Source organism: Mus musculus, chromosome 8 (genome assembly GCF_000001635.26).
Source record: "Mus musculus strain C57BL/6J chromosome 8, GRCm38.p6 C57BL/6J".
NCBI classification, from domain to species: domain Eukaryota; kingdom Metazoa; phylum Chordata; class Mammalia; order Rodentia; family Muridae; genus Mus; species Mus musculus.
The window spans coordinates 79,672,457-79,690,518 of NC_000074.6; the positions used below are offsets into that span (position 1 = coordinate 79,672,457).

The window sequence follows — 18,062 nt, forward strand, 5'->3', positions numbered from 1 at the left end:
TCCTAGTTAATGAGCTCTGTTGGAGACTGTGTCTTGTTTGAGCATTTTTTGGCAGGCTAGTGAATGGGTGTAGCTAAATTCTCAGTGGCTATGATGATGCATTTTCCTTTTAATCTGTATCAGGTCAGAACCTAGGGAAACCAGGTCAAGAAGTGATGACTGGATTCTAGCTCTTTTCATGTTGGTCCCCACTGTGATCCTGTACTTGTTTGATGTTTTATATGCATGAGCGACTTAGCTTAACCTAAATACTTTCAGAAAGACAGCTTTTTAACCTCTCATTTCTATTTTGATATTTTTTTGTCTTTCAGGCATATAGTTGTCCTATGTGGGCCCCACATTCTTACCTATATCCTCTGCACCAGGCCTATATGGCAGCCTGCAGGATGTACCCAAAGGTCCCTGTTCCCGTGTATCCTCAGAATACTTGGTTCCAAGAAGCCCCTCCTGCTCAGAGTGAAAGTGACTGTCCTTGCACCGATGCCCACTACTCTCTGCACCCCGAGGCCAGTGTTAATGGTCAGATGCCACAGGCAGAGATGGGACCGCCTGCATTTGCATCACCTCTGGTTATCCCTCCATCTCAGGTGTCTGAAGGTCATGGACAATTGTCTTACCAACCTGAACTGGAGTCTGAGAACCCAGGGCAGCTTCTTCATGCTGAATATGAAGAGTCACTTAGTGGCAAGAACATGTACCCACAACAGTCTTTTGGGCCTAACCCATTTTTAGGTCCTGTTCCCATTGCACCTCCTTTCTTCCCTCATGTTTGGTATGGGTATCCTTTTCAGGGATTCGTAGAAAATCCTGTAATGAGGCAAAATATTGTCCTGCCCCCTGATGATAAAGGAGAATTGGATTTGCCTTTGGAGAATCTAGATCTGTCTAAAGAATGCGATTCTGTCTCAGCAGTAGATGAGTTCCCAGACGCCAGAGTTGAAGGTGCACATTCTCTGTCTGCAGCGAGTGTGAGCAGCAAGCACGAAGGCCGAGTGGAGCAGTCGTCCCAGACCCGGAAGGCAGACATAGACTTGGCTTCAGGTTCTTCTGCAGTGGAAGGAAAGGGTCATCCTCCCACTCAGATTCTAAACAGAGAAAGAGAACCTGGGTCTGCTGAACCTGAGCCTAAGAGGACCATTCAAAGTCTGAAAGAAAAACCAGAGAAAGTAAAAGATCCCAAGACTGCTGCTGATGTGGTCAGCCCTGGGGCCAATTCTGTGGATAGATTGCAAAGACCAAAAGAAGAGAGTTCAGAAGATGAGAATGAAGTATCTAATATTTTGAGAAGTGGCAGATCCAAGCAGTTTTATAATCAAACTTACGGAAGCAGGAAGTACAAAAGTGATTGGGGCTCTTCTGGTCGAGGTGGCTATCAACACGTGAGAGGCGAGGAGTCCTGGAAAGGGCAGCCAAATCGAAGCCGGGATGAAGGTTATCAGTACCATCGACATGTTAGAGGACGCCCATACAGGGGAGATAGGAGGAGATCAGGGATGGGAGATGGCCACAGGGGACAACACACTTAATGGTTAATTATTGCTCATGTTGTAGAGCCTTTTCTTAGGTGGAGTATTTCTGAAGGCTTTAAAATCATTACAATAAAAACCCAAATTGGAACTATCTCCTCCCTTTACCCCTTTCCCTTAATTCCTATTCTGATGACACTTTGGACATGAATTCAAGGGGCAGATGAATTTTTGGCATTGTGTTTTTTCTTACTCAAAATCTGTTTATTGGGTTACTGCCCCCATAAAAAGTAAACATGACTTTTAAGTATTTTTTTATAAACAGCTCAATATAAAACATAGACAGTGTTTGATTATTTTCCTTGTGTAAGTTTGATTTAAAACGTTGGAAATGTGTGCTTTTTAGTGTTTACTAAAGTGATAAGAAAATAAAGCATTCAATACACTATAGATTCCAAAACATAACATTGCACCAAATAGAAATGTATATTTTATTATGCAATGCCTTAGTCATAAACTGGGCTCAAACAATCCTCAGCCTAAAACACTGTTGTCTTTTAATATGCTTCCAACCCAAAGGCCTTTCATCTCAGTATCTGTCAAACTTGAATAACGTCTTCTCTTTACTATTACACACGAGGCAGCCTATTAACCTGTGTCTTAGAATTGTTGTATATAGTTCTTTTAATATCCATAGGGTATATTTTTGAATTTTTTGGTGAGTATTTGTTGAATTTGAGATAGCATACAGTAGATGTTTAAGAAATAGTAGGAAGTCCGGTGAGACGGCTGTTTCCATCAAGAACTCCTAGCACTGCTGTAAATATCATGGTGCCTACTGGAAGGGAATGTAGATGCTATGCATTTTGGAAATAATCTGCATCTGTTAAACCTGCAGAAGTTTTTTAATGCCACTTTAACACTAATGCACTGACAGATTCTAAATATTTTGTGAGAAATGTTGAAATGTTTAACCTGATAGGCTTCTCTATAAAAGAGTGTTTTGTTTTTTTCCCTGCACCACAAGCTGTGTTTATCACTTTACAGTTGCATGTTCAACTTGTCATAGCTGGAATTACTGTATAAAAAGAACTGATTGTGACTTGTAGTTCTTCTCTAGAGGATGCTGCTAGAACGTGGTTTTGCTTTGCATTTTGTAGTTCTTCCCGTCAGTGCTGTGTGTAGTCCTGCTTCTTCCAGTCTGCAGTATTCACTAGAGGCGCCCTTTGCATGTTGCACTCTGTTCTCATTTGGAGGTTGGACTCAGACCAGTTAGCACAGTATTCTCTCATCTGTGTCACTTTGTAAAACTAACTGTACTCTGTATTTCTTATTTGTACATATCAATGTGAGAAATCTCCCTTTTTTATGTTGCAATTACCTTGTGATCAGGCAGCTTGAGTGCTATGCAAATAGTAAGTAGTGTAGTGGTGATTTTTCTTTGCATGTTGTGTGTGATATACCTAGCCAGAAATAGATGTGGCTTTTGTTTTGGGGGCAGATTACTTTCAAAAGCAAATACAATTCACTTGAATTTGACAAACTGAAGCAGACAAGTGTTCTGGGTCCTCTGATAATTTGGGGTGTTTGGCTGTCAGCTAGGCTCATGAAGTCCACTGTACTGTAATGATGGTATTTACCTCTGTGCTATTTTAATTACCCTCGCGTCTGTGGAACTGCTGATTTGAGTAGTGATTAGCATTTAGAAATTTTGTAATGTAGAGTTTTAGAGAGAGCACTTTGAAAGATAAACATTTTATTATGATGGTGCTAGGTACAAAATTTATAGCATGGGATGTGAAGAAAAAAAATGAGAACCCATTGAAAGGAAGAAAGGAATTTGTTGTCTGCTTCTAAGCTAGAGTGGTTGTAAAGGTTCTGCTCTGCCAGTGTTCAGTATCAGTGGCTGAATTATGGATAAGAACTGTAGAGAATCTTCTGTTTAGTCCGTGCTTTTTATGTAGAATTGGTTTTATCTAATAGTTTTACTATGGAAATCGCCTTTTGATATTAAAGCCAGATTTTAGAGGTTTGATATGTTTGGTCTCAGGAGCTCAAAAGAAGTAGCTTTTTCCAGTGTCTTTTGTGTTACTGATTTGGGAAATGTTGAAAGATTGGACAGGGAAGAATAGCGCTTGGTGTCCTCATGGTCATTCTGTCTTACCTTAGTGGCTTGACAGTACTTACTATAGCTCCTGAGGGAAGCCAATCAACTTCTGTTTTCCTACCTGACCTGCAGGGCATGATGGATCAGTGATGAAAGAATTGTAGCCTGTGGCACTTTGTTTTGACCTCTGGTATAGAACTCTGACTTTTATAGTTTTAAAATGATCAATCTTTGTATGAAAGTCAGTTTTCTTTCTTTAGGTATCAGAAGATTTTGCCTTATTCTGAGGTCGGACTAGGGCCAAGCAAGCTTTTTCCTTCATATGAGCTGTCATACTGTATTTTGACCTCTTTCTGCACGAAAAAAGAAAGAAAAATGACAGCTGGAAAAAGTCCTTTGTATTGGCACATGATAAATCTTGATGACGGGCTATATTCTGAACAAACGCTTGCACTGACCAAAGCTTGTGTTTAGCGTGTGTTTAGCATAGGTGCTGTAGTTGGAGTGGGCCCCACCTCTGCTCCTTTCAGTGTTCTTGCTGTTCAAGTTATTCCTCTCAGACATCCTCCATTGTCCCACGCACTCCTTGGCAGCAGAATGCTGGCAGCTTGTGACCCTCATGTTTCCTGTAAGTCTGTTTCATGGTAGGGTTCATACCTGCCTCAGCCTGACAGGAGTAGGTTTTCCGCAACCCACTGTGCTGAGACAGTTGATGTGATGCAAACTATTCTTGGAGTGTGTTGTTTTCTTTGGCCCAAGGGTAAACTAAAATACCTGTGAACTGCAAACTTGCTTGTGATTGACTTGGTGCAATACAGTTCCTTTCTAAACGTTTCTGGTTTAGAGAATACTCAGCCATCCTGGAAACTAGCAATATTTATTTTGCCTCATTTACTTTATTTTCAGTTTTAGATGAGGTGAAGGTTTTCTTTCAGTTAGGGTACTTGGCAAGGTCCATTCTAGTGTAGCTGAAGAGGAAGCTATACTATTTTCTGTTTACTGTATTTTGCTCCCTATTTTATGCTTTTTAAAAATCTTTCACAGTGACTCACTTGATTGAGCATATTGATTTGAAAGAGCTAAGATTTTCCTGCTTAATGTCAGCCATTGGCTCTCCTGATAATTGGGACTTTTTGTTTGTTTGTTTTTTGTTGTTTTGTTTTTTTTGTTTCCCCTTTCCCTAAAATTATAAGTTTAGAGAATCCTGTAAGAGGGGTGGGTGCATGTCTTAATGCTGAGAAGCAGCAGCTTTGGGGTTGAATTTACTTGAATGGTTTAAAAAGATTGCATTGTTACAAAGCTAGAAAAAATTTATGTATGAAAAATGATCCTAGCCTTACACTGAGTACAATAATACTTATAAGCATGTGAAGATGTGATCTTTGTGATGTTACTTGTACAAACATATATACATATCTATACATATCTTTTGAAGTGTTGAAAGGAATAGTACTTTATATTCTTTATCATACCACTTTTGTAAGTGTTGAATATATTGCTGTTTATTTTTCTATGTTCTGTTTCGTAGCCTTAAGAAGTGTTTCAAACGATCTGAATGTATAAAACAAGTCAATGCCCTACATGGTGTGATGCTGCATTATATATACAACCGTGTGCATATATTAAATTCTGTTTGTCGAGTCTGCTTGGGATTCTTTGGTCTTTGGGTAACCCAATATATCATATGTAAATCTGAGGATGAATCTTAGTAAACTCTTGAAAATGACATGGTTTCCATGTATGTTTCATGCTGGAAGATACTTACAGTAGAGGCAACTGAAAGTGGGATTCATACCTTATTAGTGCTGGTTCCCTTTTATGTTCTGCACTGCAAAGGTTAGAGCAGTTGATGGAGCTCGTCAGTGGCGGCGTATGTACCGGCAGTGTAAGTGGCTGGACGAGAAAGGCTATGTATGCCCCATCCCTTTCAGTACACTCAAGAGGGATGCAGAAGACCCAGGCTGTGTGTGTGTGTATGTGTGTGTGTATGTGTGTGTGTGTGTGTGTGTGTGTGTGTGTGCGCCCCATCCCTTTCAGTACACTCAAGAGGGATGCAGAAGACCCAGGCTGTGTGTGTGTGTATGTGTGTGTGTGTGTGTGTGTGTGTGTGCGCGTCCCCAGTCCCCAAAAGTTCAGGAAGGTGTTTTCTAAAGACTGAACAAATTGGAAACAGAAATAATGTTATCAGATTAACTGAAGTACTTTGAACCCTGTTTGCATTTTGCAGTCCTGGGAAGTAAAATGCAAACTGCACATTTTAGGCAGGTGGTCTATTTTGAATTATATCCCTGGCCCTGAAAAAAAATTCTTAAGTGCATGTTCATTATTAAGTAATTTTACTCAAGAATAGTCATTTTGCTAATTATGAACTTTTTTAGGGAACTGTTTTTTTCAGAAGTAGAACTGAAAATAACACTTATTCAGGGCAAATACTTGATGTATAGGCAGCAAGCTATATGAGGGTTTTCTTTTTTCAGATTAATTTTTTTCTTAAAGACTATGTATGTGAATGACTGCATGAGTGCAGGTGCCCTTTGAGGCCATTTTCCTAGAGGTGGAATTAAAGGCAAGTAAGTCAGCCTGACATGGGCACTTGCTACAAAGCAAGCATTGTGCTTTGTGCTTTACAGTTTATATCCCTGGCTTGCCTGAAACTCAAATTTCACCTGCCTCTCTGCCTCAGTGCAGGAATTCAAGTCCTGTGCATCTGACCTAATGATACACTTGTGTGGGGGAGGGGGGGTGGGGGGGTGGCGTGTGCCATGTGCACAGTCATATAAATTCTTTTTTTTTTTTTTTTTTTTTTACTGAGACACAGACTTTATTATGATTTTCACATGTAATCAAGCATAGTTTCCATTGCATCCGAGCAGCAACCAGGAATGGCAGCATGTCATTTTGTGACAACCGACACTGTGGCTTTTCAATTCTGGTTTGCAGAAACCTCGATTAAATCTAGCCATGCTCTGAAAAAGGCTTTAGTTCACTCCAAGCTTGGCAGTTAACATTTGGCATGGACACTGGTAAAACCACAATAGAGAAAGAAGTAACAGATACAATCTCATAGGCCATAAACATATACAGCAAAGGAAGCAGGAGTGAGTCAGGAGTGACCACAGTTAACGGGCTTAGCAGAGCCACTGGGAAGCTTTGACTCACAGCCCCGACAGTTGTTAGAGTGGGAACAAATCTACATACAGTACAGCTCAGGCACTAACACACTGAGAACAGGAACTGCCTGTAAGCTCAGTCGTAGTAACGCCTCACAGCCTTCGGAGTTATCAACAATCCCTTAGTATAAGAAATATTCAAGTTGTATTTCTCATAGAACTTTCTGTGCTTCCTAAAGGTGTTAAATGGATTTAATGGAGGCAGTAATTTCCCCTAAGGTGAATTTTTTTTTTTTTTTAGCATTTTTATAGCTGTATAGACCTAAAGATTTTTAGACTTTTGGAATTATCAGTGATGAATGTGGGAACATTCCAACTTACTGTAATATCATATACTTAACTCACAATGTTATTCTCTCAATTTACCTGAAATTAAATTTTAATCTTGTAAAAAAAATGTGTGAGAATGGTATAATAAATAACTGATATGCTCAAATAGATGTAGCTACAAATGACAGTTACCAAGGCAGGAGCAGGACCCACACTCTCCCCACTGGAAGTTTGAGTGTCTGCATGTTTTTAATTTACAGAACTGTAGAACTGCATACACACCTGTCTACTTTAGTCTGGTGTCTTTAGAAACCCAAGATATGGTCCTCATAGAACTGTTTATCCGAGAAAAAAAATGTAGCTGGTAGTTTCTCCTTTGAAAGGAATGAAATAATTCCAAGACTTAATAACCAGAATTTAGAAAAGGACAGTTTGTTAGAAATTGATTAAGTGTACAGAGACCCAAAAACAATGATTCATGTAGATAGTAAAGAAAGATAAAACTAGAATCCAGATGTACAGTGATTTTAAGGAGAAACACAGTAGTTGCCTGCAGGGATCTACCAGAGGCTCTATGATGCTGTTTCCTATACAAAGGGCCTTCCATGCATGCTAACAGTGTTTCCCTGGAGTGGAGGTCAAGTGATTTCACTTTGTTTCATTCATCAACTATTTGGTCAAAGAAATAAGTAAAGCTAAATAAAAGCACATCTGGTGGAAATCCGCAGCCATGAGCGTTGTCAAGATGTGCTTGGCTGTCGCCGGCAGCACCTGCAGTGGGCAGCAGGACACAGGTCGGCAGCTCTGGGGCTGTCTGTTCTGGAGGAGGCTTTGTGGTCATGGCACTGGTAGCGTTGGCTGTGGAATTCAGGACTTCTCCAAAATCGCCGCCAGCAGGCTTGGCTCCTCCTACTTTAGACTTTAAATTTTCAACTTTTTCTTCAAATGACTTGAAAGTTGGGGAGTTTTTCACGTCTTCCAGCTTTTTGGTGATAACTGAGCCAACCGATGAAAATGCAGCGGAGGCCTTCTGTCCAGCTTGCGATAGAGTTTCAGATGTCTTCTTGTATGCATTGGTTGCCGTCACGTCTTTGCCACCCTTTGGCAATGTTCTGCTTGAACTCCTGAAGCGAGGAGATGCCAAGCTTCCGCTTGAGCTCAGCGAGACGCTTCTCTTTTGCGGCCAATACTTGGGACAGAGTCTGGATTTCTTCTTCCACTTTAGTAAGCTCCCGCCCCAGCTCCTCTTGCTCCTCTTCCGTCAGCGTCTCTGGAGCACTGAGCATGGTAACAGCATCCTCTCCTTCCTCGGCCACTGGCTCTGTCTTCAGCAGACCTTGCTCGCCGCGGTCCATGTCTGAGCCACCTCGCTCCCGGCGCTCGACCTGCCGCGCTCCTCCGCGCCTCTCTGTGCTCCGCCCGCGGCCGCCCGCGCAGTCCCCACCCCGGGCGTCGGCGCCGCCCTCCAGGGAGCCGGTCGGTCAAATTCATTTTTCATCCAATATATTTTGGTAATATTCTTTCCAGTTTAATGCAGGTCCTCCCTATATCCCCACTCACCCAAATTCTTGTTCCAAACAAAAACGGAAAAAAATTAAGAGCTGCAGTAACACAAAAATGTCCCTGCCTGGCATGTGGTTGATAGACCAGTGGCACAGTATTGGAGATGACACTTTCCCTTTCCCAGCAGGGGTCAATACCTAATGAGTGCTCCAGAGTCTCTGCACATTGACCAGTTGTGGAGTGTCCCCTAGTTATCCACTGGGAAAAGCCCCACAAGGGGTGGAGCAACGCAGGGATCTGTAGCATTAGGTTATTAGTTGTTTTACTGCTTTTTTCCTTTAGTAGAATAACCAAGTTTCTCCCTAGGTCTCATGATCTGTCAACTCTCAGTTCTTTGCTTTTGCAGTGCCACGTATGGATTCCTCATGGAGTAGACTTTAACTGTAACCAAAATGTGGTAGATGGCTTAGAGAAAGAATATATGCTGCTGAGCCTTAAATTGAGCTGAGTTCAATTCCTGGGATCTGCATGGTGAAAGGAATTCCTGCAATGGCATATGTGTGTGAATACACACGCAAATAAAACAAATGGTTACTCCCATAACATTTGTTCCCCTACTGTACCAGTCACTTTACAGGTGGTCCCTGTTGGAGGTTGTTGGGTTTGCAGCTGATGATGCTACTCTTCTCTGATGGTAATGCAGAGTACCTTCCAGCACCCAGAACACTAGTCAGTAGGGGTGAAGCTTATAGCTGGGCACCAACTCACTTTCTGCATGTTCCTTTTACAGGTGCTATCAGCAATAGAGCCCTTTTTTCCCTCATGTACAGAATAGCCAATAGCAATAGCCTGTGATGTTTGGTAGGGGTATATATGGGGACCCCTTTGGTTTTTGATTATTTTTTGAGACAGTGTTTCTCTGTTTAGCCTTGGTTGCCCTTCAACTTGCTCTGTAGACCAGTCTGGCCTTGAATTCATAGAGCTCTGCCTCCCAAGTGCTGGCATTGAAAACCTGCACCATCACTGCCCAGTTTATGGGAACCCTTTGGCCAATAGCTCAAGACATTGTTTTCCTGGCACTTGAGGTTTACTTGGTGGCATGTCTAGTAGGAGCATTGTCTCATAAGGTGACTGTATTCACATTATTTTCATATGTGTATTTTAGAAAGCGGCTACAATAGCAGCCATATAGCTTTGCGCTCTGCCACCGAGCTATCTCTTCAGCCCTACTATGTAGGTCTTCTGAGAATGAGTTGACTTGATTGAGCTATCCAGATGAAGTGAGGGTAGGGAGGAAGGAGTGCATTTCCCAATCAGTTGTGTGCTAGGGGATTGTCCAGGTTAATAGAGAAGCCAGATGGGGGTGAGCAAAACTTGTTTGTGTTGCAGGATATTCAGTCACACAGCGAACCCTGAGAGTGTGTTATTTACTGGGAAAAATAAAAACTGTCTTTAGTTGTGGTGTGGCTCAGCCCACACCTTTAATCTAAGAGCTTTCTGCTTGAATGTTGTAAACAGGATTAAAGTTAACCATAGATCAAGAGGCAGGGCAAGCAACCTGTAACAGGAAGTGAACATAAGATTATTAAGAAAAAGCCAGAGAGTAAGGAGGAGTCAGGAAGATAAGACACAGGAAGAAGGGAGGGATACTTAGTTTGAAGTAGGTGGGCATTCCTTCTAGGACTTGCACTGTGAAGGAAGGTCAGCTGGTTGCTTTTCCCCCCTATTTTAGCTAGCAGGCTTAATTGGTAAAATTGAGTGATTTGAGATTTTGTTTTTAAAAAACATGGCTTGTGGCTGGTTGCAGTCTGTGCCAAACTTTTCCCCCCGAAATGGATGGGATAAACAATGAGATGTGACATAGAATCTTTAACTGTCCCTTTGGTTCTTGTAAAATTTTGTATTGGGGGATGGGTCACCACAGAGGCCTGCAGTTAGGGACTGTTATGAGCTACCATTGGTGGGTGCTGGGACCAAACTTGGGTCTTCTGCAAGAGCAGTAGGTGGCTGCTTTTCCAGAGTACTTGGGTTCAATTCCCAGCATCCACATGGCAGCTCACAACTGCCTGTATTCTAGTTCCAAGGTTTCTGGCATCCTTCTAGCAGGCAAAACACCAATGCACACAAAGTAAAAATAAAAATATGCTCTTCCTGTACTTTGACCAAATTGTCCTAATATTAATCTTGCTTTAATGTTGTAGTGTTTTCAGATAAAGCTAGTTATGCAATTATTTTGCAACTTGACTTTGTTCATTCAGTATTACAGATTTCCAGTGGTACTCTTTTTGATAGCCAAACTCTGCACTTTGACAAACTCCTGTTAGCAGCATAGGCCTTCCTACTGCTATGTCAAAGTTTTAGTATCTGGCTGGGCAGTGGTGGCACGTGCATTCTACCCCAGCACTCAGGAGGCAGAGGCAGGTGGGTCTCTTAAGTCCAGGACAGCCAATCTATAAAGAAACCTGTCTCAAAGAAGTCAAAAAAAGTTTAATATCTGATTTTGTATTTTCAAATTTCATTTGCACAAAAATACTCTTATTCACATATTGTCATTAGCATTAAGGTGGATGAACTTTGTATCTGTAATATTCACAAATATATTTTAGTATATTCCCATAACAAGATTAAGTACATAGTGAAGGAAAGAATGACCACACACCGGTAAGCTCAGAAACTGATAAAGGGAGATTTTATTCCATATACTTTGTGTTCCTTTACAACAGATACATATTTATGGATTATATAAATTCATTTTTAGAAAGCCTAATGGGTATCAGTCAAAACAAACTTTCTATCATTGTCTGCAAATTAATCAGACCTATTATTTAAAGTTCTAAAGTCTTGTCAAATACTTTCTAATTTTCCTGTTCTGCCTGCCCTGTTCATTGTAATCCACCTTCCTCATAATTCCAGTTTGGCATATTAGTAAAATGTGGATAATGTCCTTTGTATCCAACAAATGAGTATGCACTGCAGCAATGGACACTTTGTATTGCTATTTCCCTGCACTCACTGGAGAAGTTGTTTTAGGTTGTCCTTGGTTGCTCAACAGAAGACTCTGGAGTCTAAATATGTAGGGCTGGGGATGTAGCTCAGTTGTTAGAGTGCTTGCCTAGCACACACAAAGCCCTGGGTTTGATCCTCAGCACTGTGTAATCCAAGCCTAGGTAGTGGGCTGAGAAATTCAAGGTTGTCCTTGGATACCTAATTTGAGGCCAGCTTGGGCTATAGGACGACAAGCTGTCTCAAAACAAAATTAAAACCGAAACCCTAAAATCCAGATACTTAGGCACCAACTATAAAGACTGTATCGGTTGGGTTTTGTGTGTGTGTGTTGGTGCCAGAGTGTCTTCCTCAATTACTGTCCACTTAGCTTTTAAGACAGGACCTTCTACTGAATGTGCTCATAGACTGTGTTAGGCTGGCAGGCCAGTGGGCTTTAGGGATCTGCTGGACTTCACTTCTACTAAAGTCTCAAATATGGTCCTCATGAGCGTGCAGCTTGTACTTACTGACTGAACCATCTCCCCAGCCCAAGCCTATAGTTCTGCAGGAAGCAAATAGTCTTCAGAAATGCCTCCTCCCTAATCTTGATCAGTGATTATATATTTATAAAAGTAACATTACTGTGAATGTTGTTATAGAATGTAAGAACTAAAAAAAAAAAGTTAAATTAGGGCACTGAAATAAATTTTGACAGATGTTCAAAAGCACCAAAAACTCATTAAAAACAATGCATAAGTTGGTCATCAACATCTTCCAACAATGGTGTTTGTAGCAGACACTGTTCCTTGGAAGCACACACTGAACACAAGTAGCAAATATAGCCCTGATGCTTATGTATCAGACTTTGGCAGCAAGTCTGTGACTGGCTTTTTAGAAGGGGGCAGTTCTGTTATACTGGTACACTTAGCAAACAGGTAAGTACAGATTTTATCCAAGATTTTAAAGATGGGCAACACCAGGAAGCATTTGGTACATGAATATAATATACAACTGAAAATCTCCCCGTAGATTGTGAAAATCTGGAGGTAACTGATAATCTGAAATGTCTCCATGTTCATGTAGTATGCACAGAGGTTTAATCTTAAGAACAAAATAGTTCTTAAACAACAATTTACAAGACAACTGGCTTTTTGATGTCACATTAAGAAAATCATACTTCAAGCTCCAGAGTATGTGGGGCCATAAAACCTGATTAAAGTTTTATATGATAAAAATCCCAGTAAGTAAATGGCTTATAAGTTCAGACTCAATCTAATCATCCAAGAAAAAGTAGTTTCCACTCTTCTTTTGTTCTACATCCTAAAAAGAAAGAGAAGTGACACAGTGAGCATTTGTCCTCTATGCAGGGCTGCTCTACTAGAGCATGCGCTCTGTGGGACGCTTTAATGCATAAAAATTGTACACAAACATAAATCCCATTTTTAAGCTCCTGGTACAAAAGGCAACAGATTGTCAGCTTGAAAACTAATTAGATTTTCTTAGCACTGTTTATAGAATAGTAATAGTGCGCTTACCCACCTGATCAGCTAGCTTCTCATTAGTGTTATGCTCTATTACTATCTAAAATGACCCAGCATACAGAAGTGACTTAATAAGCAAAGGAGAATGTTTATTTTAACCCTATCTTAAAACAAAAAACAGAGAAATTGTTGAAACGTATTATAAAGTTTCATTAATAAAATTCCATAAATTTACTTTCAAGGGCACAAACTAAGGTTTCTCTAAGAAGTTTTACTCTTTTAGACAGAAGGTTCCCTGGTTGTCCTCGAACTCACAGATTATCTGCCTGCATCTTCCTCTCTAGAGCTGGTGTGCTACCACGTGCCAGATTTCAAGGCAGTTTTAAATGGTACAAAATAAACTAGAACACCAGATACCTTGAAGCAAGACTAAAAAAAATGAGAGGAAAAACAACCCAAATTCTGAGAATCAGTATGATAAAAGATGTATGTTTATTTCCACATACCTTGATTGAATTGAGCTTATTTATTCGTGGCCTGTAGTTGTTGGGGTCTCTTCTGAATGTAATTTCGAGCTGAGACAAAAATTTGTTCATGCCAGCCAAAAGAGTCTGAGGACTAGGGGGAAAATGGACAATTTTCATTAAATTTTAATGATCAAGAATCATCACTGCCTTTTCCACTCAGCCAAGCACCAATGCTAACATTACAACACATCATCTTCCATTCAAACCTTTCTTTTTTTTTTTTTTTTTTTTTTTTTTTTAAGATTTATTTATTTATATGTAGGTACACTGTAGCTATCTTCAGACACTCCAGAAGAGGGAGTCAGACCTCGTTACGGATGGTTGTGAGCCACCATGTGGTTGCTGGGATTTGAACTCCGGACCTTCGGAAGAGCAGTCGGGTGCTCTTACCCACTGAGCCATCTCACCAGCCCCATTCAAACCTTTCTATGCTTTCATCTTTTATAGCTAAGCTCGTTCCCCTCCACCCCCCCACAGACTTAGAGGTACAGAGAGTTGTGAGTTATCATGGGAAATAAACCTGTGTTCTCTGGAAGAGCAACCAGTGGTATTACTCACTTGAGCCATCTCTCCAGCCCTCCAAAATTAAAATTTAAATTGGCTAAATAACAAAAAAAAGAAACATTTTAAAGCCTTCTACAAACACAAAAGATTGTTACTGAAGAAACAAATTTATATATCTGAGAAATTTCCTGAAATGTACATATCTCAATAACTGATGATAGACTTTAACATGAAAACAAAGACATATTCTGGGATGTATTTTAGACAGGGTCTTACTATACAGATCTGGTAGGCCGTCCTCTCTCTTACAGAAATCTGCCTGGCTCTGCCTCTCATACTTGGCTGGTACTTCATTTTTTTGAAAGAATTATTCAAATAGCAACTTAACCCTACTTCTTAACATCAAAAAATTTTGTGTGAGAACCAAATAAAATAGATTTATGGGCCCAAAATATGTTTGTGTATTGGTAATTTTATAAGATGCAACTTAATGTAGGTCTAGTACTACTGGTAAAATAATGTCTCATAGACAGACCCGAGTTTTTAATATGACAGATCTAGGTAGAAGAAGAGAGGGCAAAAGACTACACCTAAACTGTTGTGGGTCAGTGTTATATATTTGGCATCTGCTCCAACTACAGTGTTGTTGGGCAAGTCATGTAATTCTTTGGAAAAAGTTAAAATGAAAGAAAAGTTAAAAGGCCTGTAAGATTATCCACCTGGGTCAAGTATTATATACTAGGCTGAAAACTACTGTAAGGCCCTACACAGTATTATCTATAAATAAGTTGGGGGTGGGGTGCTGTCACAGAACAAGAAACTGACTTAGTAGCTAACTGCTTCAAAGATGAAAGCAGTAAGACTTCGGTGTTTATGACCTTACTGGAAATTTAGATAGAATGTGGTAATTTTCCATTGTTGTTAGAACTTAAATTTTACTTCTGAACATTTTTAAAAGCATTTTTTTTTACCTGTTTGCAACTGTGTTCTTTGATGGAACACCATCAAAAACGATGACGCGATCTGCTAGATAGGTGGCCATGATGAAGTCATGTTCTACAACAAAAGCTGTCTTCTTTGCATGGAGAATGAAACTGGAACACAATTGCAAACCTTTCAGAGTTTTTAAGTCACAAACAGATTTGTATGTCATCACACACAATCAAAATGCTATTCTACAAAAATGACATTTACCGTTTGACGACCCGAGCTGCCATTAATCTTTGCTCAGAATCCAAATATGCAGAAGGTTCATCAATCAAATAGACGTCAGCAGGTTTGCCCAAACAAAGAGCTAAAGCTACTCGCTGAAGTTCACCACCAGACAATGTCTGTACCTAATTGGAAAAGTTCAGAAAACATGTAAAGACATCCAAATTCTGAACCAATGATGTGTACAGATGTAGAAGGATAATGTTATGGTACCTCTTGGTCAATGATGTTTTCAATCTGTAGGGGCTTCATTACATCAGTCACAAACTGCGGATGCGTGTAAGCATCTCTGATCTTTTCATGCAGTAACTGGCGAACACTTCCCTGGTTTTAAAGAAACAAAAACTTTAAATGATAAATTACCAGGAAAGAACTTTTCTGTTTATGGATATTAGTACTAACTTTAGACCAAAATGAATTCTATTTACCACCAATTTCTATCAATTTTATATTTTTTCTTTTTCTTAGACAGAGTGACTCACTATTTAGCCAACTAGGGTGCCTCTGCCTCTGAGCGCTGGTATCAATGGGCATCATCATGCCTGGCCAGATCTAGTTTAATGCCTATTCACCATCTCCTTCATTTTGAGGCTTTCTCAAAGTTTTACATTTATACATAATTGCCCCAATCATGTACATAAGTAAAAATGCAATAATAATCTTAAAATTGAAAAGCAGAAAGGGGAGAAATAATGAAGAACAGGAATAATTCTAAATGTCAAAGTGGGTTTAAAAACGTTGGATTATCTGTAGGTTTTAACACAATGCACACCATCTTATTCTCTCTTCTTAGTTGAATCCTAAAATGGCTTTTACTTGCTGTATGGAACAGAGCTGATTGTGAGAACTTGAAACAGATCATGTAAAATACTAATGAAGGTAAACTGAAATGTGTAACAGGGTCAGTGCTGTGATGCTGAACATAGATTAAGTAAGAAGCGCAGCATAATACAAGCATTTAATTTCCCTCATGCTGAGTAACCCCACATTTGAAGACTATATTAAGTTCTCTACCATTCATCAGCTGCCTGACATGAGGGTTTGTACTGATCCTGGTGCTCAAGTGTGCACATCGCTCAGGTCTTTGCTAATGAGTAGAATTGCTGGCATTTACAGCTCTGTGCTAGAAATGATCTGACAAGAGCCAGATGTGGTACTGGACACCCATTAGCTCCAGCACTTGGGCAGTATGGTAGGTAGATTGAGAATCTCAGGTATTTTATTACATAGTAGATTCCAGGCCAGCCTGTGCTGTATAGAAGCTAATACGGGTAAGAGTTTTAGAATGTTCTTTTTGTGGTGGAGATCAAACTCAGTAATTTAACTCATGTTAAACATATACTCTACCACTGAGCTAATGCCCAAGCCCCTTACTGGAGCAAAAGACTAAAGGTACATGCACATACACCAAATATGCATTTTAACAGTGAAAGTGTGACTCACTGTTGATTTGGGACTGATTTTCTGTGGCTTATAACTGACATTTAGAACTGGCACTTCTCCTGCAAAACAAACAAACAAACAAAAAATTCAAAAACCTCACAATTACAATAACACAAAAACTGCCCAACCCTTTAACATTTTCGCTGTGGGATAGAGTAAAAGGGAATGTTTACATGACAGTACCTCCTTCATCTGGTTTAAGCCTTCCAGCAAGCATTCTGATAAATGTAGTTTTACCTGTACCTGATAATACAACAAAAACAAAATTAACCTTTACATTCCAAATATTCTTGTTATAATCAGACAAATTTGTCTTGAAGATATTATGTGACAGTTAAGAAACAATTCTCTCACACCTGTCAAATAGTAGCCTAAACTTATTAGAAGGAATACCAGTGCTTTTTAATAAATGATTAGTCCACACAACTTATGGACTAAAAAACTGCATTTGTTTCAGTTATCACACAGTTTAAGGGTACCATAGGCTATTTTATGATAGAAATGCCTATTCACAGCTTGTACAAAAGATTGTACCCCTATCAAAAATATTTACTGAAGCCTGATCTGTTGCAATCTCCATTTTTTTTTCCTTTTCCCTAGAGACACAGTTTCTCTGTGTAGCCCTGGCTGTCCTGGAATTCACTCTGTAGACCAGGCTGTCCTTAAACTCAGAAATCCTCCTGCCTATGCCTACCAAGTGCTGGGATTAAAGGTGTACACCACCACTGCCCAGCCACTAATAAAACATTTATGAAGGTAAACAGAGTGCTCTGAATTTTATATAAGAAAAATTCTAAACACAGTTATCCAAGGAAATCATGAAAGCTGGCCTGACTGAGTCACCACCTGCCTATTGCTTCAGTCCCTCTGCAGGAGTGACTGCTTACTAGTTTACTTCACAGAAAAATCAGCTGATCAGAAACTGCATATTTTTAGTGAAAATAATGATTAGCCTGTTTCAACAACAGTGGGGCAATATTAGTAAATACCACAAAACTGTGAAGTTAAAACAGTAACTGTAAGGATTTAAACTCGGGTGTAGCCTCGAGTCAGTTCCCCAGGAGCACAAGTTAGCACAGAGCCGACTTTCAGCATCACAAACCACAGCTTACCATTCTCCCCCAGCATCACCATGATCTCAGAGTCCGTGAACTCTCCAGCTACAATTGCTAGCTCGAACTCTCCCATCTTTTTCTTCATCCCGGGATATTTATACATGCACATCTTTTTAACTTCTTCTTCATTTGCTGTCTCAGCTACCTTAAAAACAAGCGACGCATCCCTGAACCTCAGGTTCTCTGTTGGAACATAGCCATCCAAAAATATATTTATGCCTGTTGGGAAAAAATTGCCATGAGATTAGTAAAGATCTAAAGAAAATATAAACAAATCTA

At 39.9% G+C, this 18,062-nt stretch overlaps 2 protein-coding genes and 1 pseudogene across 5 annotated transcripts in view; 1 reads left to right on the plus strand and 2 right to left on the minus strand.

Annotated features, from left to right (window-relative positions):
* The window catches only part of Otud4 (OTU domain containing 4), a 38,080-nt gene extending 32,781 nt beyond the window's left edge, over positions 1–5,299 (plus strand). For all 3 annotated transcript variants that reach the window (NM_001256033.1, NM_001081164.1, XM_006531406.4), the window contains exon 21: positions 312–5,299. In NM_001256033.1, coding sequence (NP_001242962.1) covers positions 312–1,526 — 1,215 coding nt within the window. In that variant the 3' untranslated portion in view covers positions 1,527–5,299. The remainder of the gene's footprint in view (positions 1–311) is intronic.
* On the minus strand, positions 6,379–8,492 carry Tpd52-ps (tumor protein D52, pseudogene; annotated as a pseudogene).
* Abce1 (ATP-binding cassette, sub-family E (OABP), member 1) overlaps positions 10,986–18,062 on the minus strand; it is a 28,299-nt gene continuing 21,222 nt past the window's right edge. Inside the window, exons 11-18 of one of the 2 annotated variants that reach the window (NR_152614.1) lie at positions 17,781–18,002; positions 16,852–16,911; positions 16,669–16,727; positions 15,439–15,549; positions 15,208–15,350; positions 14,985–15,126; positions 13,489–13,600; positions 10,986–12,821 (exon numbers count right to left, since the gene is read on the minus strand). Coding sequence is in view for 1 of the 2 variants with exons in the window: in NM_015751.2 (NP_056566.2) it covers positions 12,774–12,821; positions 13,489–13,600; positions 14,985–15,107; positions 15,208–15,350; positions 15,439–15,549; positions 16,669–16,727; positions 16,852–16,911; positions 17,781–18,002 (878 nt within the window). In the remaining variant the exon portion in view is untranslated. The remainder of the gene's footprint in view (positions 12,822–13,488; positions 13,601–14,984; positions 15,127–15,207; positions 15,351–15,438; positions 15,550–16,668; positions 16,728–16,851; positions 16,912–17,780; positions 18,003–18,062) is intronic. The other variant, NM_015751.2, reaches the window with a different exon arrangement.